This window comes from Papio anubis, chromosome 10 (genome assembly GCF_008728515.1).
Source record: "Papio anubis isolate 15944 chromosome 10, Panubis1.0, whole genome shotgun sequence".
NCBI classification, from domain to species: Eukaryota; Metazoa; Chordata; class Mammalia; order Primates; family Cercopithecidae; genus Papio; species Papio anubis.
This window is the reverse complement of record NC_044985.1, coordinates 17,295,076-17,319,190: the sequence shown is the minus strand read 5'-3', so window position 1 is coordinate 17,319,190 and position 24,115 is coordinate 17,295,076. Positions and strand designations below refer to the sequence as shown.

The following is a 24,115-nucleotide window of genomic DNA, read 5'->3' as shown; positions in this document are numbered from 1 at the left end:
TCACTTGAGCCCAGTAGTTGGAAACCAGCCTGGGCAACATGGCAAAACCCCACCTTTACAAAAAATACAAAAATTAACCAGACATGGTGGCATGTGCCTGTAGTCCCAACTACTCAGAAGGATGAGGCATGGGGATTGTTTGAGCTAGAGAGGTGGAGGCCGCAGTGAGCCATGATCGTGCCACTGCACTCCAGTCTGGGCAACGGGGTGAGACACTGTCTTAAAAAAAAAAAAAAGAAAGAAAAAGAAAAAGAATTTAACATTAACCTTTAGAAAATATTTGGATAAATTTGCTTTATATTTGATGTCACTCCCAAGCATTTCTTAGTGAAGCATACACTCTGAGTTGTCTTCCTAAGAGTAGGGGTGGGTTCTGTGGACACAAACCACACTGGTATTTTCTTGGCCATCATACGGTCAGTTGTGGGTGAAGCAGCATTGGAGGCTTTGTTACTCCTGGCCAGGTGCTGGGAACCCTCCCAGAGGCACTGACATTATCCCCTGCTTATCCAGTTGGCCAAGGTTAATCTGACATCTGAAGCTCTCTGAAAGGAAAGGAAAAACAGTTTCCAGGAGAATTGTGAGTTGCTCTTAGAATTCACCATTGGTCTCTCATGGAGCACAGTGTTAAGGGACAATAAGTTCAAATTAACCTCTTTACACACAAAAACATCAGGGAATTTCTTAAGATTTGAGAAAAGTGAGATTTAAAACCAGGAATTTTTTTATTATTATTTCTTATAACATACTAGAGGAATTAATTTAGCTTGTCCCATTACATAGTGATAAACCAGCATCTGATAGCAGCAGCCTGTGTGATAAAATGATTATGGCAGCAGTGAGAAAGAATCTAATAAGGAAATTGATCTGTAGATTCCAATTTTGTAAGAGCCAACATCGATCAACATAAATGTCAATAATGAGATCATATTGAGAACTGCCTGATTCCTTCAGATGATTCTGGAGTCTAGTGACAGATTCAAGAAGTAAATGTGAAAAGGAATTTAAAACTCCCACAGTCACTCCATGGACCAACAGCAGGCTACATGGTACTTTGGTGCCATGTGGCATAGTCTATCTTGGTCCTGGGTAAAATGAGTAAGAAAGAAGTTGTTTAAGGATTTTCATATTGTAAGATATGTGCTGCCGATACCACGCGGTGACAGTATAATAACAGTTGTAATTATACTTAGTAATTATAGACATTTGCAGTTCAAGGAAGGGAATAGGAGAAATGTAATGCTGCTCTTTATTTGTATCTTTGAGAGGTCATGTCTAGATAGTGCTGTGGCAAAGGAAACTGTCAGTTCCTGGAGATTGATCAGGAAGGATTATATGGAGTAGAATTCTCAAGTCTTCATTTGCCATTTTATACACCTTCATTGATTGTCTGCCCAGACATTTTACTAAGAGCTGGTCCATAGCTCTGTGTCATATGAGGGACCATGGGTAGTAACAGGACAAGTGTCATTTAGCTTCAAGATCAGGAAAACTGAGGAGTGTTCAGGCAAGTGAGGCAGGGCAGAAATGTCAGGTGGGTGAAGAGAGGGAAGAATATGAAGACACTAGCTCTGCTCACCATCACAGGAGGCCATCTTGTAAGGGAGCCAGTGTTCCACCTCAGCAGGGAAGTCCTCCCGTACTTCCGTCAAGGGAGCAGTGCCTTTCAGGGCATGGACAGCCCTCCTGCGGAGACAGGAAAGGAAATCCATTGAAACAAGCAGGGGCTTCCAGCAAGCTGCTTCCGACATTCTGACTGTAAAGCAACTGTGACTCAGCATTGTCAAAATGAGCCTCCTGGAGTCTTTACCTATCCCCTCTTCCCCTTGCTACTTGTGTTTGTTCTACCTCAGCTGAACACTCTGCTGTTGACTTTGCACTTTCTTTAGCTTGCTGCCAAAAAGGTGATTCTTCAGTGGAGGTGATTCTCTGAGCCCCACAAATTGTGCCCCAGGCCCTAAAAACAGCTAACAGTCTTCAAGCATTTAATTAAACCCTCACCACAACCTTGTGAATCCAAGAGCTCCATCTCTTAAATTTGAAATCGCCAGTAGGCCCCTGTGAGCTAGTATTGGTATTTTGTCCCTAAAGGAAATGGAGGCTCAAAAGATGAAGTGGCTTGCCCTAGTCACACGAAGCCAGGATTTAAACCCAAGATTGTGATGACACCTGTGGTCACCTGCTTTCCTGCTTCCCTGGTTATGGATATAGCCATGGAGAGGGAAGCTCATTCATGAGGCTGAACTCAGGTTTTCTCCTGCATGTTGAAAAGCTAGTTGTGTAGTTATTATCCTCTTTGTTTTAAATATGTCGGCTCTAATGGAGAATTTTGGTCTATTGAGTTCCAGTCAATTGGGGTATTTTGATAAGGCAGTTAACATTAGCCACAGTGTGTGGACCTGGGCTTTGCTCCAGCATAGAGCTTGATGATGCACTGGGCTTGGTGACGTCTTCTGTGACTCAACCATTGGCTTTTTGAATAACTGATTCACATGTTACACAATGACTAAATTTTTGTGCATTCAAGTTTAAGGGCATCTGATTTCCTTAGTTTTCTACCACTAGGAAAGGGTTTATGAAATAAATTTACCATCCCACACGAAATAGCTAAAGAAAACAGTATAGATTTATATGTAATAAATGTTTTTAAACCCCTGGAATTATTAACATGGGGCATTTAAGGAGAAATATTTGTAGTCTCCAACCCACAGTCTAAGAAAAAAATTGTTGTCTTTAAAATCGGCTGAATACTAACAAGTGTTCAAAGCAAACCCTTAATTTTACCATAATAATTACTCTTGGGAATCTGAACTTCCCCATAGTTTCTCAAATGAGTCTAAGAGCAGCTTCTTCTCTCTATAATGCTCATTTCTTTGTAATAGTTATTTATAGATCCATAACCAATTTCTCTGAAAAATAAGAACTCATTTTTGGTATTCTCTGAGGTTGCAAATACCGCACATGGTATATAATATGAAAGGAAAGCTCAGAGAAAGATAACTTTGCATCTTGAAAAAAGTTTCCATCAAAGTCGTTTATGAAAATTAATAAATCTTTAGGGATTTAAGAAGACAGAATAATTTTAGGATTATGGTAACTATGGACTGTCTCAGAAGAAAATAGAGAGATTATGTTATTTATATTTATGCATCGAATATCTGCTTAATACTTCACAATTTCCACCCTAGGAGATTAGGAATTTCTCTTCGCCTTCTTTCTGGGTGCCTGCTTCACAGATTCACATTGTTTACCCAACTTCAGACATGCTTGATTAGAACAGAGTGTTGCCTGTCTGTAGAGTCTGAAGCAAAAACAATGGAAACATTGTTTTATGTCTTGGGGAAGATATGCGTTTTTAGTGAAATTTCTGATGCAGTTGTAACTTCCTAATCTGTCATACAAATGTTTGCAATGTCATAGCCTTGCACTTTTCTCTGAGATGTTACAATCCCATCTTTAGTCAACTCAGAGGATTTGCTGGGGAAATCGATGAGTAGTTTTGAGTTGAGTGGATCACTTCTATCTCAGATTCTGTTTTCAGAAGCTTCCCCTAATATGCCTGAAAAAGAAATCTGCAAAATTGAAGTTTAAATATAGGATATATTTAACAAACTAATAGAAAAATAAAAATAAATCCACTTGACTTGATGAATCCTGCGTATTAGCTGGAAACTGCCATTTGCCAAGAAATGATTTAGCTTAGTGAAATGTATTTTGCAGCTAATCCTTTAATGTCTGTTTTACATATTATCCTTCCCACTGTTAATATTGAACAATGTTGTAAGCTAGTAATTTTATGCCCTATATTTCAAATTGCTATTAGGAAGCCACATAAATAGCAATTTTCAACTGCTCGTTTATAATACCACAAGGCGTTTCTTACCATGGGGTAAAGTAACAGTGGATTTAAAAAACTACTTTGGAGATAAAGCTACAGGGAAACCATGATGCGGATCTGTAGCAACAAAGCCTATAAGGCAAACTGAAGTAATAAGTTGGAAACCCTGATAATGCACAACTTAGTATTAACTATCAAGGGAAGTGAGACGATGGGCTTTCATTGAACATTCAGCCAGAGATTGCATTTATGTAATATATCTTCACAAATGTTTTAAAATGAATGGGACTCCAGCAACATGTCCTATTAAAACCAGGACGTTGAGCTGTAAAATGCAGATGAGTGCACATCACGAAAGTCACTTTTTCATCACCACTCTCATCTCTTTATTCTCCCAGCCCCCATGCAGCGGAATAGTGTGAGAGTCAATATTGCAGGCTGTGAAGGTCCCAGTGATTATGTAATCTCTCAAACTCTGAATTTCATTTGTTCTAATCTTTCCTTTAATAATGTAAGTAAGCACCCATCTTATAAATAATTCTACATAATTTTTTTTTTTTTTGGTTTTCCAAAACACTGATACGGCATTTTCCCTTCTTTGGAGGTTATCTTCCAAAGTGGAGTGATAATCGTTCGATTTTAATGTCTCCTCATTGTAGTTGCAAGAGCAGGGCCCACGTACAGTTTCTTGCTGACCATCTGGATAACATATGGAACCATTTGGTTTTCGCAGGAGGAGTCACTGCCTGTCTTCAGGATTGCCAGTTATGGATCTCTGGAGTGCTAGTGGCTCTTTTCTAGCATGCAGCATAATTGAGGGCCCTGGACTGACCCCCTACCTCCCCAGCCACCCCTTTTAGGAGGAAGCATACCGAGAAGGCATCAAAGCCGTGTGAATGTCCACTGTGTCTACATTTCCTCCCAGAGACCCATCTGCAGTCTCTTCTTCTAGACCTTTCCTTTCTGTGCATAGATAAGAGTAATGGAGGCCCACAGCCAAGGCCAGCATTGGGAAAAGTATGGGGTAGACAAAGGAGTAGAGGAAAGCATGTATTTTGGAGAAAGTGATGGAATCAGATCCTAACTCAGCTACTTACTTGCTCACTGTGTGACTTGACCCAGGTTCCTGATTGCTGAGACATGTCTCTCAACATTCCCTTCTTGAACTTGCCTCTGTGGTCTTGCTGAACTTTTGCAGAAAATATCACATTCTCTCTCTTCTCTGGACCTTTTCATATGCTCTTCTCAGAAAGACCTTTCTTTCTTTTTTGACCCCTGCTTTGGCCTGAATGTTTGTATCTTCCCCCAAATTCATATGTTGAAATCTTAACCCCCAAGGTGATGGCATTAGGAGGCAGGGACTTTGGGAAGCTATTAGGTCACGAGCATGAGAGCTCTTATGAATGGGACAGTGCCCTTATAAAAGAGTCCTCAGAAAGCTGCCTTGTCCTTTCTACCACATGAGGATACAGTGAGAATACGCCATCTATGAACCAGGAGATAGGCCTTCCTCAGACACTGGATCTGCTGGCACCTTGATCTTGGACTTCACAGCCTCCAAAACTGCAAGAAATACATTTCTATTGCTTATGAGCCACCCATTTTGTGGTATTTTGTTTTATCGATTGAAAAGACTAAGACAGCCCCCTCTCCTGAGTAATCATTTCTCCATAACATCTCTTAGCTGTGCTAAGACTTAGCTACAGCTTCCCTGGGAGAACCCCCAGAGCCCCTCTGCTGAGGGTTCCCACGGCACACTATGTTGCAGGTGCCTGCTCAGCCTGTCCCATGAGCACCTTGATGCAGGGAGTGTGCTTGTTCGTCATTGTACCCCAACATTCAAACATGGATAAGACAATATAGTGGCAGAGAATGAGGTGCCATAGGGGCAGCCCTTAAGTTCATGTCCAGGTTCAAATCATTGACTTGATAGTTACTTAGCTCCTCTTGTCCCTCAGTTTTCTCATTTGAAAAATGGAGTTGATAAGAGTTTCTACCTCATAAAGTGACCATAAGGATTAAATAAGGAAAAATAATGCATATCACCTTCATCACAGTGGACGGGAGGCAGGACTAGACTGCAGCTCCAGACAGAGCAGCATGTGGAGGCTCACATTATGAATTTTAGCCCCAGATCGACTGCAAGAACAAACCGAGAGGACTCACAGACCCTGCAAAGGAAGCGACTGCTCCTGCAGAACCCAGGAGATGCCCCAAATACTGTGAGTGTCCCAACTGCGGAAGTGGGAAAGGGAGACCCTCCTCTCCCAAACACACACCCCACTGGAGAAGCCGAAGGTCTGTTTGTGGGAGAAGTTTCTGACCTTAGCTGGAGCTGAGTCAGTTTAGAGAGCTGAGTGGAATACAGGAGTAGAAGAAGCAGCAGAAAGGCTCTGGGAGCTTGCTGTGTCCCCTAACAGCCCATTTCTGCATGGCACCACAGGGATCCATCAGGAGGGTGGCCAGAGGAGCTGGGGGTGAAACTCCACAGGAAGAAGGAAATCTGTAGCTGAACTTTGTAACAATTTAAACAGGGCCAGACACCTCCTGGCCAGAACTCAGAGGAGGGCGCAAATCTGGTGTGCAGGGGAAGAACCAAGCCTTTTTTCTTTCTCAGCTGGGAGGTGGGTAGCCTGGGGCAAGTTTTCAAGCCTGTCTCACCTTCCGCCTGGAAACAGACTCAGGGCTGTTGAAGGGGAGGGGGGCAGGGTGGGAGGGAGCATGGTAAGAGTGAGACTGGCCCTTTGGTTTGCATGGGAGCTGGGTGAGACCTATGACTGCCAGCTTTCCCCCACTTCCCTGACAACTTGCATGACTCAGCAGGGGCAGCCATAATCCTCCTAGGCACACAACTCCAGTGACCTGGGAATCTCTCCCCCATCCCCTACAGCAGCGGCAGCAAGATGCATCCAAGGAGAATCTGAGCTCAGATGTGCCTAGCCCCACTCCCACCTGATGGTCCTTCCCTATCCACCCTGGTAGCAGAAGACAGAGGGCACATAATCTTGGGAGTTCTAGGTCCCCGTCCACCATTGGTCCCTTTCCACACTAATACAGCTGATGCTTTCTGGAAAGTGCCACCTCCTAGCAGGAGGCCAACCAACATAAAAATCGAGCATTAAACCACCAAAGCTAAGGACCCTCATGAAGTCCACTGCACTCTCCTGCTGCCTCCACCAGAACAGGTGCTGGTATCCACAGCTGAGAGACCCATAGACATTTCACTTACAGGACTCTGTGCAGACAACCCCCAGTACCCCGCTGGAGCCAGGTAGACTCATTGGGTGGCTAGACCTGGAAGAGAGACAGTAATTACTGCAGTTCACTGCAGTTTGGCTTACAGGAAGCCACATCCATAGGAAAAGTGGGAGAGCACTACATCAAGGGAATACCCATGGGACAAAAGAATCTGAACAACAGCCTTCAGCCCTAGACCTTCCCTCTGACAGAGCCTACCCAAATGAGAAGGAACCAGAAAACCAACCCTGCTAATATGACAAAACAAGGCTCTTTAACACCCCCCACCCCCGCAAAAAAAAAAATCGCATTAGTATACCAGCAATGGATCCAAACCAAGAAGAAATCCCTGATTTACCTGAAAAAGAATTTAGGAGGTTAGTTATTAAGCTAATCAGGGAGGGACCAGAGAAGGCAAAGCCTAATGCAAGGAAATCCAAAAATGAATACAAGAAGCGAAGGGAGAAATATTCAAGGAAATAGATAGCTTAAAAAACAATCAAAAATTCAGGAAGCTTTGGAAACACTTTTAGAAATACAAAATGCTCGGAAAGTCTTAGCAATAGAATTGAAAAATTAGAAAAAAGAAATTCAGAGCTTGAGGACAAAGTCTTCAAATTAACTGAATCCAACAAAGACAATGAAAAAAAAGAATAAGAAAATATGAACAAAGCTTCCAAGAAGTCTGGGATTACATTAAACAACCAAACATAAGAATAATCGGTGTTCCTGAGGAAGAAGAGAATTCTAAGAGGTTGGAAACATATTTGGGGGAATAATCCAGGAAAACTTCCCCGGCCTCACTAGAGACCTAGACATCCAAATACAAGAAGCACAAAGAACACCTGTGAAATTCATCACACAGTGATCTTTGCCTAGGCACATTGTCATCAGGCTGTGCAAAGTTAAGATGAAGAAAAGAATCTTAAGAGCTCTGAGACAGAGGCACCAGGTAACCTATATAGGGAAACCTATGAGATTAACAGCAGACTTCTCAGCAGAAACCCTACAAGCTAGAAGGGATTGGGGCCCTATCTTCAGCCTCTTCAAACAAAATTTCCAGCCAAGAATTTTGTATACAGTGAAACTAAGCATCATGGATGAAGGAAAGATATAATATTTTTCAGACAAACAAATGCTGAGATAATTTGCCATCACCAAGCCACCACTATAAGAGCTGCTAAAAAGAGCTCTAAATCTTGAAACAAATCCTGGAAACGCATCAAAACAGAACCTCTTTAAAGCATAAATCACACAGGACTTATAAAACAAAATACAAGTTAAAAAGCAAAAACAACAAACAAAAAAAAACAAGTACACAGGCAACAACGAGCCCAGTGAATGCAATGGTACCTCACATTTCAATACTAACATTGAATGTAAATGGCCTAAATGCTCCACTTAAAAGATAGAGAACCACAGAATGGATAAGAACTCACCAACCAACCATCTGCTGCCTTCAGGAGACTCACCTAATGCATAAGAACTCACATAAACTTAAAGGGATAGAAAAGGGCATTTCATCCAAATGGACACCAAAAGTGAGCAGCAGTAGCTATTATTAGATCAGGCAAAACAACTGCTTTAAAGCAACAGCAGTTAAAAGAGACAGAGACATTATATAATGGTAAAGACCTTGTCCAACAGGAAAATATCACAATCCTAAACATATATGCACGTAACACTGGAGCTCCCAAATTCATAAAACAATTACTAATAGACCTAAGAAATGAGATAGACAGCAACTCAATAATATTGGGGGACTTCAATACTCCACTGACAGCACTAGACAGGTCATCAAGACAGAAAGTCAACAAAGGAACAATGGATATAAACTATACCTTGGAATAAATGGACTTAACAGATTTATACAGAACATTTCATTCAACAACCACAGAATACACGTTCTATTCAATAGTGCGTGAAACTTTCTCCAAGATAGACCACATGATAGGCCATAAAACGAGTCTCAATAAATTTAAGAAAATTGAAATTGTATCAGGCACTCTCTCAGACCACAGTGGAATAAAACTGGAAATCAACTCCAAAAGGAACCTACAAAACCATGCAAATACACAGAAATGGTATAGCCTGCTCCTGAATGAGCATTGGGTCAAAAACGAAATCAAGATGGAAATAAAAAATTCTTTGAACTGAATGACGATAATGACAAAATCTATCAAAACCTTGGGGATACAGCAAAGGCAGTGCTAAGAGGAAATTTCATAGCCCTAAATGCCTACATCAAAAAGACTGAAAGAACACAAACTGATACTCTAAGGTCACACCTCAAGGAACTAGAGAAACAAGAACAAATCAAACTCAAACTCAGCAGTAAAAAGGAAATAACCAAGATCAGAGCAGAACTAAATGAAATTGAAACAAAAAAATACAAAAGATAAAAAGATAAATGAAACAAAAAACTGGTTCTTTGAAAAGATAAATAAAATTGATAGACCATTAGCAAGATTACCAAGAAAAGAAGAGAGAAAATCCAGATAACCTCACTAAGAAACAAAACAGGAGACGTTACAACTGACACTACTGAAATACAAAAGATCAGTGAAGGCTACTATGAACACCTTTATGCACATAAACTAGAAAACCTAAAAGAGATGGATAAATTCTTGGAAAAATACATCCCTCTTAGCTTAAACCAGAAAGAACTGGATACCCTGAACAGACCATTAACAAGCAGTGAGATTGAAGTGGTAATTTAAAAATTACCAACAACAAAAATAGTTCAGGACCAGGTGGATTCACAGCAGAATTCTAATTGACATTCAAAGAATTGGTGCCAATCCTTTTGACACTATTCCACAAGAAACAGAAAGAAGGAACCTTTCCTAATTCGTTATATGAAGCCAGCATCACCCTAATACCAAAACCAGGAAAGGATATAACCAAAAAAGAAAACTACAGACCAATATCCTTGATGAACATAGATATGCTAAAATTTTTAACAAAATACTAGCTAACTGAATCCAACAACAGAACAAAAAAATGATTCACCATGTTCAAGTGGGTTTCATACCAGGAATGCAGGGATGGTTTAACGTACACAAGTCAATAAATGTGATACACCACATAAACAGAATTAAAAACAAAAATCACATGATCATCTCAATAGATGCAGAAAAAGCATTCAGCAAAATCTAGCATCCCTTTATGATTAAAACTCTTAGCAAAATCAGCATATAAAGGACATACCTTTATGTAATAAAAGCCATCTGTGACCATCCCACAGCCAACGTAATACTGAATGGGGAAAAGTTGAAATCATTCCCTCTAAGAACCAGCAAAAGACAAGGATGCCCACTCTCACCACTCCTCTTCAACATAGTACTGGAAATCCTAGCCAGAGCAATCAGACAAGAGAAAGAAATAAAGGACATCCAAATTGGTAAAAAGGAAGTCAGACTGTCACTGTTTGCTGCCGATATGATCATTTACCTTGAAAACCCTAAGGACTCCTCCAGAAAGCTCCTAGAACTGATAAAAGAATTCAGCAAAGTTTCCAGATACAAGATTAATGTACACAAATTAGTAGCTCTTTTATACACCAACAGCAACCAAGTGGAGAATCAGATCAAGAGCTCAACCCCTTTTATAATAGCTGCAAAAAAATTAAATACTTAGGAATATACCTAACCAAGGAGTCAAAAGGCCTCTACAAGGGAAACTACAAAACACTGTTGAAAGAAATCATGGATGACTCAAACAAATAGAAACACATCCCATGCTCATGGATGAGTAGAATCAATATTGTGAAAATGACCATACTACCAAAAGCAATCTACAAATTCAGTGCAATCCCCATCAAAATACCACCATCACTCTTCACAGAATTAGAAAAAATAATTCTAAAATTCATATGGAACCCAAAAAAGAGCCTGCATAGCCAAAGCAAGACTAAACAAAAAACAAATCTGGAGGCATCACACTACCCAATTTCAAACTATACTATAAGACCATAGTCACTAAAACAGCATGGCACTGGTATAAAAATAGGCACATAGACCAAAGGAACAGATTAGAGAACCCAGAAATAAACCCAAATACTTACAGTCAAGTGATCTTAGACAAAGCAAACAAAAACATAAAGTGAGGAAAAGACACCCTTTTCAACAAATGGTGCTGGGATAATTGGCTAGCCGCATGTAGGAGAATAAAACTGGATCCTTATCTCTCACCTCATACAAAAATCAACTCAAGATGAATTAAGGACCTGAAACTATAAAAATTCTAGAAGATAACATTGGAAAACCCCTTCTAGACATTGGCTTAGGCAAGGATTTCATGACCCAGAACCCAAAAGCAAATGCAATAACAACAAAGATAAATAGCTGGGACCTAATTAAAGAGCTTTTGCACAGCAAAAGAAACAGCAGAGTAAACAGACAACCCACAGACTGGGAGAAAATCTTTATAATCTATACATCTGACAGAGGACTAATATCCGGAATCTACAATGAACTCAAATAAATCAGTAAGAATAAAACAATCCCATCAAAAAGTGGGCTAAGGACATGAATAGAAAATTCTCAAAAGAAGATATACAAATGGCCAACAAACATGTGAAAAAATGCTCAATATCACTAATGATCAGGGAAATGTAAATCAAAACCACAATGCAATACCACCTTACTCCTTCAAGAATGGCCATAATGCAAAAAAACAGTAGATGTCAGAGTGGATGTGATGAAGAGGGAACACTTCTACACTGCTGATGGGAATGTAAACTAGTACAACCACTATGGAAAACAGTGTGGAGATTCTTTAAAGAACTAAAAGTAGGGCCAGGTGTGGTGGCTCACACCTGTAATCCCAGCACTTTGGGAGGCCGAGGCAGGTGGATCACAAGATCAGGAGATTGAGACCATCCTGGCTAACACACTGAAACCCCATCTCCACTAAAAATACAAAAAATTTAGCTGGGCATGGTGGCGGGTGCCTGTAGTCCCAGTTGCTCAGGAGGCTGAGGCAGGAGAATGGCGTGAACCCAGGAGACGGAGCTTGCAGTGAGCCAAGATCACGCCACTGCACTCCAGCCTGGGAGACAGTGAGACTCCATCCCAAAAAAAAAAAAAAAGAAAGAACTAAAAGTAGAACTACCATTTGATCCAGCAGTGCCACTACTGGGTATCTACCCAGAGGAAAACAAATCATTATTCGAAAAAGATACTTGCACACACATTTATAGCACAGTTCACAACTGGAAAATCATGGAACCAACCCAAATGCCCATTAGTCAATGAGTGGAGAAAGAAACTGTGGTATATATACACAATGGAATACTACACAGCCATGAAAAGGAATGAATTAACAGCATCTGCAGTGACCTGGATGAGACTGGAGACTAATATTATAAGTGAAGTAACTCACGAATGGAAAACCAAAAACCCTGTGTTCTCACTGATATGTGGGAGCTAAGCTATGAGGACACAAAACATAAGAATGATAGAATAGAGTTTGAAGACTTGGCAGGAAGAGTGGGAAGGGAGCAAGGGGTAAAAGATGACAAATATGGTGCAGTGTATACTGCTCGGGTGATGAGTGCACCAAATTCTCAGAAATCACCACTAAAGAACTTACTCATGTAACCAAATACCACCTGTACCTCAATATGGAAAATTAAAAATAAAACAAAATATTGAATTAAATTTTTTAAAAATAATAATAATGTAAACACTTAGCACAAGACCTAGCCTGCAAGTGAGCACTCTATAAATGTCCAATGTTTTTTTGCATAGTTTTATTTTTTCAGTTAGGTCCAAATTTACATATGGAATTATGCTTCCATGGAAAGAATGTAGAGATCTAAAAAGCAAATGAAATTGACAATACCAATCAAATACCAATAGTGGTAACAATGGAATAATAATAAGGAAAGCGTGATTTTGAGTAAATGAATGAATGATGTTTGAGTCTAGCAAACAAAGATATCACATTGTATTTAGAGGTAATTATTTTTTAATTCTATGCAGTTCATTTTACTGTCTGATTAATTTTTATTGTTATTTTAATAAGTTGTCTATAGCAAACCATCATTAACCAGATTTAACTGGGTAGAATTAGGAGCATGAACTCTGCAGTCAGACTGTCCAGGGTTCAGATACTATTTATGTGACATTAGGCAAGATTTTTTTAGCTCTGTATGTCAGTTTTTTCACCTGTAAGACAGGTATGGTAGTTCTTACTGTAGATTGTAATGAGGATTTAAAAGGTTAACATATGTGAAGCACATATTTAGTGCTAAAAAGAGCTCAATAAGTGTTCACAGCTATTATTGTCGCTGTTATTATTATTATTTCCTTCCCAATTATCTGCCTCTAAAGCAGAACCTGGGAAGGAAAATCACCAAGGCAACATAATTCATTTGATGGGAGTTGCTCAAATTGTGGGCTTAACAGTTAGGCAGAAATAAGCTACTTCCATAGGATTTGCCTTGTAAAAGATAGCAGTGGTGGTATCACGTCCCTGCCTTCGTAGAAAAAGCAAGCAGAATGTGGTAGGAAGAGCTTGGACTTAGAAAGAAGCAGGTCTGGGACAGAATCCTGGCTCTCCTGCTTCCTGAAATACATGTAGCATTGTGACTTCAGATGCCTTTCTTCGCTTCTGTCATCTTGGGTTCTTCATCTCTAAAAACTAAGATGACAGCTTCTTCCACACAGTAGTATGAAGATTCATGAGATTAGAATAGGGGAAGGACTTCACAGAGTGTCTCTTCCCCACACAGAGGAAGTGGTAATTCATTTCTTCCTAATAAGTGATACATTGAACTCTAGTGACCGTAAGTGGAGCTTCCGATAGGTCTGGTAAAAATAGATCAAGTTTTGGGGGTTTTCCCCCCACTAATTAATCCTTTTAGTTTGGTGAAATCAGAGGGAAAAAATGTGTTCCCCCACATGTAAAAGGCAAAATCTTCAGAAAGTCAGAACTTTTCAAAAATAAAGCTTGATTGAAAATGTAAAATGCAGTGTGGATAATTTTACAAAACAGCGGGGGCAATTGGAAAGCACTTATTAAAGTACCTGTTAAAGTAATTAGTGATGAAAATGGAAATTTCAGGGCACTTCTGTGTCTCTTAGATCCCAGAATAGGCTCAGGCTGTGCTGAATCACTTCCTCCCTTAGATCATATTCACAGAAGAAGACAAAAGAGAAGCTTCAGAGACTCAGGCTTGGCAAGCAAATGCGAGTCACTCTTCGGCTGTCCTCCTGCCCACAGGTCTGACTGGCCTGCCATGGGAGCCTGAACCTTCTGTCCTTTTTCTCAACATTCTGTCACTTTGCTGTTAGGTCTGAAATATTTCTGATTTTGTTTTGTTTTGTTTTGTTTTGTTTTTTTGTAAAGACTTCAAACAAAGAGATTTGGGAGCTCTGCAGGAAGAGCTAAGTTCCTGTTGCACAGAATATTCTCTTACGTATACTTAACTGTGTGGTGAATACACTGGCCTCCACCACCTCTAGCTGCATAGCGCCCTGACTCTACTGTGATCTTGTTTGCATGTTCTGCCTTAAGAATTCTTGGATTTTTTTCTCCTTTGTGTGCTTGGTCTGCTCAGGGATATTGTCAGCTCTGTTAATGAGCTGCCTTGAGTCTCTCATAGCTCATAGTCATGACTCTGCACATAGTAGATGCTTCATAAAGCATAAAGCATAAATTAGTGTTGGACTAATTAGAGTGGAGGCTCTTGAGGGCAAGGTCTGCTGTTTTCATCCTCATCCATTCTCCCACTGGTGCTCACCCTGTGGGCCTCGGGGCACTGTTAATGGAATTGCAGCAGATAAGGATTGGTATGAGATGCTCTGGTCATCAGTCTAACCTGCAGAGACCATGAATAAACTTTCGAATCACCAAACCAAATGCTGCTCCCTTAGGTAGCCACTGGATAATCAGGCTGTCATGGAAGTGGGGACCCTTGAAGAAGGTTTTGAATATAGCTATGGAATAATTGTTTCAAAAATATTTTATAACCTTGGGTCCTGGAGAAGTAGAAAAGAGATAGAGCCATATCATTTGCCAAGGCACCATCCAGAGCAAAACAGAATGCACTCACGGCAGCTAAACATTGATATGCAAGGCAAGTCCAAAAGTTGTCAGGGAAAATAATAATTGCAACAAGGACTGTTGCAGATGGCTAAAAAGAATTAGCTGTAAAACTTTCACACACTGAAGTGAGATCAAATTATGATGGACATTTTTTTAAAGGGTCTCTAGAAGAACATTCGGAAGGCACACTGTCACGTCAGCAGGAAGGCTGAACGCAGATACTATGTTTTATCTTTGTAGCCCAAAATGGAAATAATGGCATAATTAATTAAACATCAGCTTTTATCCAAAAAGATTTTGTCCTGGTCTCAAATTTTTGTGAATCTAAGAGATGACCATATAATACTCAGTTATGTAATATGCAGTTATGTAATATTCAGTTTTATAATAAATTCTTAATGGAATAGAATGAAACTTGTGAAATGTGAACCTAGGGATCTGCCACAATCTCTCTTGATGGGATTCTGGAGGGACTGATGAAAAATCACACTTCTGGGTGTGGCCAAAATGTAAGTCTAGTATGTGAATAAGGCAAAACTTTGGGGTTTTTATGGAAGATCATTTGGCTTCCACAGAAAAATTATTTTCATCAGGCTCCAAACTGTTTTAGAAAACTTCCTGGAACTTCCTTTTGGAGATCCTTATGCATACCTGTGAAATTGCCTTATTACCCAACAGAAGGAACAAAGCTTATTCACCTGAGTATGCCTATTCAGGGTCATATTTAAAATGTTTCTCTTAAACATGCACCAAATCCTCTAGAAAGCTGAACTTAACAGGAAATCAGAGGAAGTTAGCAATATCAAAAGATACTCAGGAGATTTCATAATAACTCACTCCAGGTTTGCTTCCCTTGTGTTGGGCCATCAAACCCTGGGCCCAGAGCCCACCTAGGACAGAGTTGAGGAAGCAGAAATGGGGCTCTAGGAAGCTTTCTAGAAGCTGTGAGGTGAGAACAGCTCTCCAACGTGGAGACGATTTGAAAACAAAACTAAAGCTGAAAAAGCAGTAAGTTCTTCATCCGAGAAATCAACCCAACATCCGGGCCACTAGATTTGAGGGAGGGTGATCCCTAAACATGGCCAGGTCCAAATAAGCAGCCAGCCAAGTTGACAAGGCGCAGCAGAACCGAGAGAGACAGTGGGCTAGAGCAGGTGAGGACTCACCGAGACAGGGAGAGACCAGGGCAGCTGTTGGCGTCCCTTCTCTCAGGTCAGGTGCTGAACAGTTAAAACTTCTCTTTTGTGCAGATATTTGGCTTTTAATAGTTGGAGGGGCTGGATTCGGTGGTTCATGCCTGTAATCCCAGCACTTTGGGAGTCTGAGACAGGTGGATCACCTGAGGTCAGGAGTTCGAGACCAGCCTGGCCAACATGGTGAAACCCTGTCTTTACTAAATAGCCAGGTGTGATGCATGCCTGTAATCCCAGCCACTCGGGAGGCTGAGGCAGGAGAATCACTTGAACCCAGGAGACAGAGGTTGCAGTGAGCCAAGATCACGCCATTGCACTCCAGCCTGGGTAACAGAGCGAGACTCTGTCTCAAAAAAAAAAAAAAAAAAAGAAGGGAGACTAATTATATGCATGATTATGGTGGTAGATTAATTCTCTCACCAAATCTGAATGAAGAGAAGAGAACCATGGTGAAATGATCCCTTTTGTACTTTCCTCTCTACTTCTAAAGCTGAGTTAATAACTTCTAAAATCCTGACATGAAAAATTTCATACATTCCTCTTCAACCTTCAGGAAGTACATCAGTAAATGCAAAAGCTGCTCACCGATCTATTTTACTTGATTTGTCCAGCATGGTTTCTTGTGTTGCCCAAATTTCTTAGATGAGCTATTTTTTTAACCTCAACTTGCATCAATAAATAAGACTCAGTGTCTTCCTGGCCTTAGCAGTCACTGCCTTAAAATTAAGACATCACCATGGTGCTGAGTAAAAATCTAGAGGCAGAATTCTATCAAGTGCAACAAGCCTTCACGGAGCATCCGAGGAACTGAGGAAAATGAAATGGAAAACCCTGGCTCTCCAGCCCAGCTCTGAAAGGCTCAAATGCACCTCAGTCTCCAGTCTCTGCTGCCATCATTAACTAGAGAGCTGCAGAATCAGTCACTACCACCCTGAAGGGTCCACTCCACCTTCATCCTGCCAGATGAAGGACAGCCAGTCCTTGGCACAGTCTGTTGAAGGGGATATGTCTCTGCCTTGAATTACAGATACAGAACCGCACAGAGAACATAAAACTGACTGACTGAAGGCAAGTGAACCCACCAAATATTACCCACCCAATGTGTGGTTCAGGCACTGACTGCGCTGGCATTGTCAGGTCCCCAAAGCTTAGCTTGGTATTTTGCACCTGTATGAGGCATGCGTTCTGTTATAAATTGTGACACATCGTAGCTCTTCACACGATCTCCTAACCCCTGCCCTTGCATATAGTGACAGAAAGCAAGTCTCTTTCCTATGAAGCTAGAATCTTCAGTGGGGGTATCACCTTGGGCTGTTGACATAGGCGCTACATATCCATGTGTAAATACCTGTATATCAGTACATGTGTGTGCACATATGTACACATATGAAATATATACATAGAAACATGCATATTTCTTGAGTGGCTATCCTGTAGGCTGCAGAGAGAGTTGTGTCAGCCAGGTCAATGTCAGCAATAACAACAAACTCCAAATGAATCATGGCCCAAATTCAGTATAAGTTGATATCTTCCTCATGTCAAGTCCAAAAAGACTGTTTCTTTTCCCAGAGTAGCTTTCTTTCAGTTGAGACTTTAAGAAGCCAAACTCCTTATACCTGAGTTGGCTTCATCTTCAACAAGTGGCTTCCAAGGTTGCTGTGCTGAGTTGGCTGCATCAAGCCAGTGGGAGGATAAAGAGCACGGAAGACTATTTGAGGGAGGTATTCCTGGGCCCGGCAAGAAAGGACAGATGTCACTTTTGCTCAGGCTCCATGACCTAGAACTAAATATGTCATGTAGGCACACCTGACTGTAAAGGAGGCTGGGAAATGCAGGCCAGCCATGCACCCAGCAAGAAGAGGGCCAAGGTTTCCGAGGTTTTGTGACACCCAGCTCATCCTTGCCACTGGGACAATGTAGAAATTAAGGGATTGGCCTGCATTTTCCTGGAACTGATCGTCCTATTAGGAAGATAGAACCTACACAGAGAACAACTCAGTAAGAGTGCACTTTGGATAAAAGACCGAAATGAGAGGCGGTCCAATCCCTCAAGGCAGGGAATCCACTGTGGGTTAGAGAGGATAGATGACTTTACAGGGAGGGTTTCAGTGTCGTCCTGAATACTGGACAGGATCTAGGGGCAGGAGGAGGAGGGTGTGCCATGGAAAATTGGACCAAAGATCAACTCAGATGGGGTAGTGGCACATTCCAGAGACTGAAGCCAGTCTGACAGGGAGGGTTAAACCATCACGGTCAAAGGAAGTATCTGAGTAAAAAGATCCCTCACTTACCTCTGGTTTGAGAATGTGTGAAATTAGGAGTCTCTATCTCCGAAACCCAGTTGAATCTCAGTTACTGACACAGTGTGACAGATGACGCAAGGCCTATTTCAAACCCATACTGAGTAGTCCTGCTACTTTTCATGCCTAAAACAAACCAAGTATGTCTAACTCCAGAATTCATTGGGAGTTGCAAATTAAAGATAGGAAGTTTAAAGTATTTCAGATGAGATTTTATTCAGATGAACACGAACAGTAAATATGAACTATACATGGGTATGTGATGGAGAATTTGCCCTCTAAGCTGGGGAGCTCCTCTTAAGAGGTCATGGCCTTCTTATGTCAGTTATGCTCTTTTTGACAGTGATTTAATTAAATTTCTCATGTATACATTCTACCTATTTTTCACTGAAGCACAAGTAATATAACATCAATATACAAAGTGATGCTATACACACACACGCCTGTGTATTATATATATATGATGAAAATATAAGCCTATTTTAAAAATTCTTATCATAAGAAATGTAGTCTCTATGGCATTGTGTGCTTTCATAGTTATTTAAGGGAAGTTGTGTGAAGTTGTGTGATATTTACCTATCATTTCTTTGCCTATAGCCTTAACACAAAAGTAGATTTTATTATGCTTGAGATGATAGGTAATCCAGTTACCCTGATTGGATCATTATACATTGTATACCTGTGTTAAAACATCACATGCACCTCTATAAATATAAACAACTATTTAGTACCCATAATAATTAAAAATTTTTAAACATAAAATAATAATTAAAAATGTAAATGGTTTTTTAAAAAATGTAAACAGATTTTATTTTCTTCTAAGTCAAGTTTTATTTGCCTTATATGTATGAAAACTATAACAATGAATGATTCATTTGTGCCTTATTATCTAAGAAATTACCTACCATCAACTGTCAGGTATAACAATAAACTAACCTGTGTGAATTTCAGCATATTATCCTATTTGTTTTCCCTTCTTACTATGACAGTACCTCTCTCTACCTGTGGTAGTGGATTAAATAGCCACTTCTGTCTTTCTTTTTTCTGAAAATATACACTTATTGATGCCTATAATTCTGTCATTGGATGTTGTGACTTTGTTAGGAATTTTATTTAACTTCACCTTTTATTTTAGATTCAGGGGGCACATGTGCAGGTTTGTTCCATGGGTGTATACCATGATGCTGGGTTTTGGATGCAGGTCCCTTCACTCAGGTAGTGAGCACAGTACCCACTACATAGTTTTTTAACCCATTCCCCCCTTTCTTTTTCCCCATCTATTAGTCTGCAGGGTCTGTTGTTCCCATGTTTATATCCATGTGTGCTCAGTGTCTAGCTTCCACTTGTAAGTGAGAACATGCAGTATTTGGTTTTCTGTTTCTGAATTAATTCACATGGATTATGGCCTCCTCTAGCTGGATTCGTGTTGCTGCAGAGGACATGATTTCATTCTTCTGTATGGCTATATTCTGTGGTATATATGTACCGTATTTCTTTATCCAATCCACTACTTATTAGCACCTAGGTTAATTCCATGTCTTTGCTGCTGTAAGTAGCGTGGCAATGAACATGTATGTGCTTGTATCTTTTTGGTAGAATGATTGATTTTCCCTTGGGTACGTACCTAGCAATGGACTGATGAATCAAATGGTAGCTGTGGTTTAAGTTTTTCCATCTTTCTTTAGCAGATGAGGGATCTGAGACTAAGAGGTTCAGTTACATTCCTGAGATCCTGTAGAATGTATACCTTCAACAGGGCTAGAACTCAGGTCTCCTGGCCCTTGCCTCAGGACCTCTCCTTTCTCCCATGCAGACCTTCCCTATTTCAGTGAAGGGAAGGGACTCATTTGGATAAAAGCCACTGAAACCGCCTTGAGGAGGGCAGGGTTTTAGATGCATATATGCATACAGTAGGTGAAAGCATGACATCATGTATCTGAGAAGTAATAATGAAGTGCATTCATGAACTGAATAAGTCAGATAGCTAATCCATTGAGGCCTCTTCTCTCAAATCACATGATATACCACTCAAAATCATTTCTTTTGTTGAATGTCATTTCCCATAACTTCTTGTCCTGTTTGCATATTGATAAATGTACTCTTAGGTCTCACAACATTGAAATTCTTTTGGCACTCTCTCAGTCTTTAAAACTTATATATGGGTGAGTCAAATATAAAGACGTCTTTTTGTTTATAGACTACAACAAGCACTAATGGGCTGCTTACTAAGTATGATGCATTTTGTCAGGTCCCAGAGATTACAAGATGAGATAAATTCTATCTTTGCCCCCAGGGAAGTCAGATTCTAGAGCTTGAAGATTATAGGATTAGGATTCTAAAAACTGTCCAGAAACAATGTCATGGTTTTGGTTACCTATGGAGGTCTTAGCTCTGCTGAAGAAATTTGGATTTTCAAAGCAACAGGCAATCAGTTTAGAAATTATTTTCTTTTTTTGTGAAAGGACCTCCACAGACACACAAATGGAAGGTCCACTGAGAAGGAGAACTGGCCAACCCACAACAGCAAAAAAAATACCTTTACACTTGCAGGAGGATAGAATGCAGCCCTGTCACAATGCCGTCCTTCAGGAGGAGCTGCATACATGTTTGTGGAATAATCAAGTAACCAAGTACTCAGGGCTCTCACAGAAGTTCAGCCTAAAGAGAGTCGAATGGGGAACAGAGAGAATGTGGCTCATTTTAGTGGAGTTTGTAGTCCCTGCTGACTACATGGTAGATGTGCTGGGACAGAGTGACCTGTGGGACAGCCCTGCCCTCTAAGATGATTCTAACATTGCTTAGTGGCAAAGAAGCAAAGGCATTTCTTAGATCAGCATCAGTGTGCAGCAGGGCCTCTCCAGGGGGAAAAAGTAGAAAAAACTTTTCAGAAGTGAGAGAGGCACGCTTAGCCGCATTATTTACTTACTCAATTAGATTTTTTTAGCATCTGGAGCCACAAAAGTTGTAACCAAGACAAGCCAGGCTGTAAGTGCCATTTTCAAAATGTCATCACCTAGCAGAAACATTAGGCATAAATCACGAGTTTTATTGTATTTGCAATTAAACAGATCAAATTTAATGTCCACAGAAAAGCCTTAGTAATTAGTATCAAGATTAATACAGTGAAATGTCTCTGGCTTAGCAGGCCTCCCAAACAAAACTGAAATAAAGAATTCAGTATATAATTGAATAGCACGTGAATATTAATGTACAAAATCCTCAGAGTCCCCAGGTCCCCAATGCAATTATTTTCTATTCACATTAATTGTTCCTAACAGATGACATTAATGACTTTGAGCTAAAATGTGTCCAAGGGAAGATTTCACAAGATCAATGCTGTTTAGAAATAAGGTCACTTTTATAATTATCTGCTCAGATTTTAACCACTGCTCAACATAATAAGGTGAACTTGGTGATTGGTTTTCTTAATGTGAATATCAAATGTTAATTTTCATACTACCCAATAAATAGATCAGAGTATTCATAGTTTTCCTACTGCTTATTTTTTAACTACTACTTATATTTTTCTACGACATATCTTCCAAGGCAGACTGACAGACTGTAAAAGCATGATTATTGTTTACAAAATGTAATTTGCGTACACACATACATATACGTGTATGGAACACTGATAAACTAGAATAAACTTTTTAAAATTAGGACATGTATTATCTAATTTGGAAATGCCAACTCTTTTGAGATTTAACTGTCCAAGGCAGGATTTTGAAACAAGTAATTAAATTATCCCTATTTAATGTTTCTGCTTGATTTTACCTAGAAACTTCACTCACGCCTCTTGGATCTTTCATCCGGAGATTTGCTTTCAGAGGTGGAAAGAAGCCGAAGTCTGACACAATCACGAACTAATGCTGAGCTGCACGTGAGTTTCCCAGTTGCCTTCAGAACACTTGTTTCGGTTGTTATTTTCCTTCCATCAACTATGATGTCACAAGCGAACCATAAAGCACATCCTTGAAGCATTGTCAGGCAGATAAAAATACCTTCCTTTCTTGTGTTCTCTGAAATTCAATATCATGTCCCCCAGCTGATATAGTAAGCAGAAAGTGTCATTCTCCACAGAAATATCATAAATCTTGGTTTTGTCCCCAAGACACCTTTTTTGGATATTGATTATATCTCAGAGTCTCTGAGAAATGGTCAAGGAGCTTTTTATTAAAACCCACATCCCATATTATTCATCCTACTTTTATGATGTATTATGTATGAACTTTTAAAAATTCATGGGCTCTGCATTTTTTTCCTCTAGCTGGGGTTAGCTTTGTGCTTATTTGGCAAAGCTTTAACCAGCATGGCTTTTTAACTCTCATTGACATAAAAGGAGTAACTTGAAAAAACACAATTGCCAAATAAATATATAATGAAAAATGTAAGGCTTAAAACAATGACATGAACATTTGTGGATCACTGTTTTTTTATTTTACTGAATAATTCTATCAGTGTAGATAGACCATTAAATGAAAATATTCTCAAGTTAGATTTGAATTGAATTTCAGTGGAATGTTGTCACTTTAAACATTTATAAAGACCTAATGGCATCCAATCTATAATATAGCCTTAAGGTCAAGAGGTTTTGTTTTTTGTTTTTTGTTTTTTGTTTTTTTTTTAAGTGTGGAGTTTTTATTTAAAAATGGGAAGAATGAAACCCTGGGCTTAATTTTTTTTTTTTTTTTTTTTTTTTTGAGACGGAGTCTCACTCTGTTGCTTGGCTGGAGTGCAATGACGTGATCTCAGCTCACTGCAGTCTCCGCCTCCTGGGTTCAAACGATTCTTCTGCCTCAGCCTCCTGAGTAGCTGGGATTACAGGTGCTCACCACCACACCCAGCTAATTTTTGTATTTTTAGTAGAAATGGGGTTTCACCATGGTGTTCAGGGTGGTCTTGAACTCTTGACCTTGTGATCTGCCTGCCTCGGCCTCCCAAAGTGTTGGGATTACAGGCATGAGCCACTGCACCCGGCCAGCTTCATTCTTTATCTCTATTTTTTAACTAAAATTGTAGATTTTCTACAGCATTTGTCACAGTAAGAATGTTTAAAGTATATGAATCATTCAGGGTAGTAATCTAAAAATAAACAATGAGGAAAATACACTTTGGATAGTGCAGAAGACAGGTTGTATTTTTGCCTGTTAACATAATTAAGATAATGTTGCAAGAGAAGCTAATACACATTTTTTATGAAGAATTTTAAGAAGAATCACTATTACTGATGACAACTCGCTGGGATTCATGGGGTTCTGTGTATCTCTGGGAGCTCTGCTCATTGCCAGAGGGCTCACTTGGCATCATGGCATGATGGCTTGGACTTGGGCAGGCATCAGAATGGTATATTGACAGGGCAACTTGGGCAAGGTATGAAAACCTCAATGCCTCAGTCTTCCCTTTTAGAAAACGAGGATAATGATATTTCTATTTCAGAGAGTTGTGGCGAGGATTAAATGAGATAACACAGGAAATGTGTGTACACAGTGCCT

General features: G+C 40.0%; 1 protein-coding gene and 1 long non-coding RNA gene across 3 annotated transcripts in view; one reads left to right on the top strand and one right to left on the bottom strand.

Moving 5' to 3' along the window:
- Positions 1-24,115, top strand: part of NCKAP5 (NCK associated protein 5) — a 914,274-nt gene that overhangs the window by 733,527 nt on the left and 156,632 nt on the right. For both annotated transcript variants that reach the window (XM_021924271.2, XM_021924272.2), the window contains exon 11: positions 22,402-22,503. In XM_021924271.2, coding sequence (XP_021779963.2) covers positions 22,402-22,503 — 102 coding nt within the window. The remainder of the gene's footprint in view (positions 1-22,401; positions 22,504-24,115) is intronic.
- On the bottom strand, positions 459-22,482 carry LOC103877276. The gene is made up of 3 exons (XR_004176699.1): positions 22,398-22,482; positions 1,580-1,686; positions 459-545 (listed from the first exon to the last, which is right to left on the bottom strand). It is a non-coding gene; the product is annotated as an uncharacterized LOC103877276 (long non-coding RNA).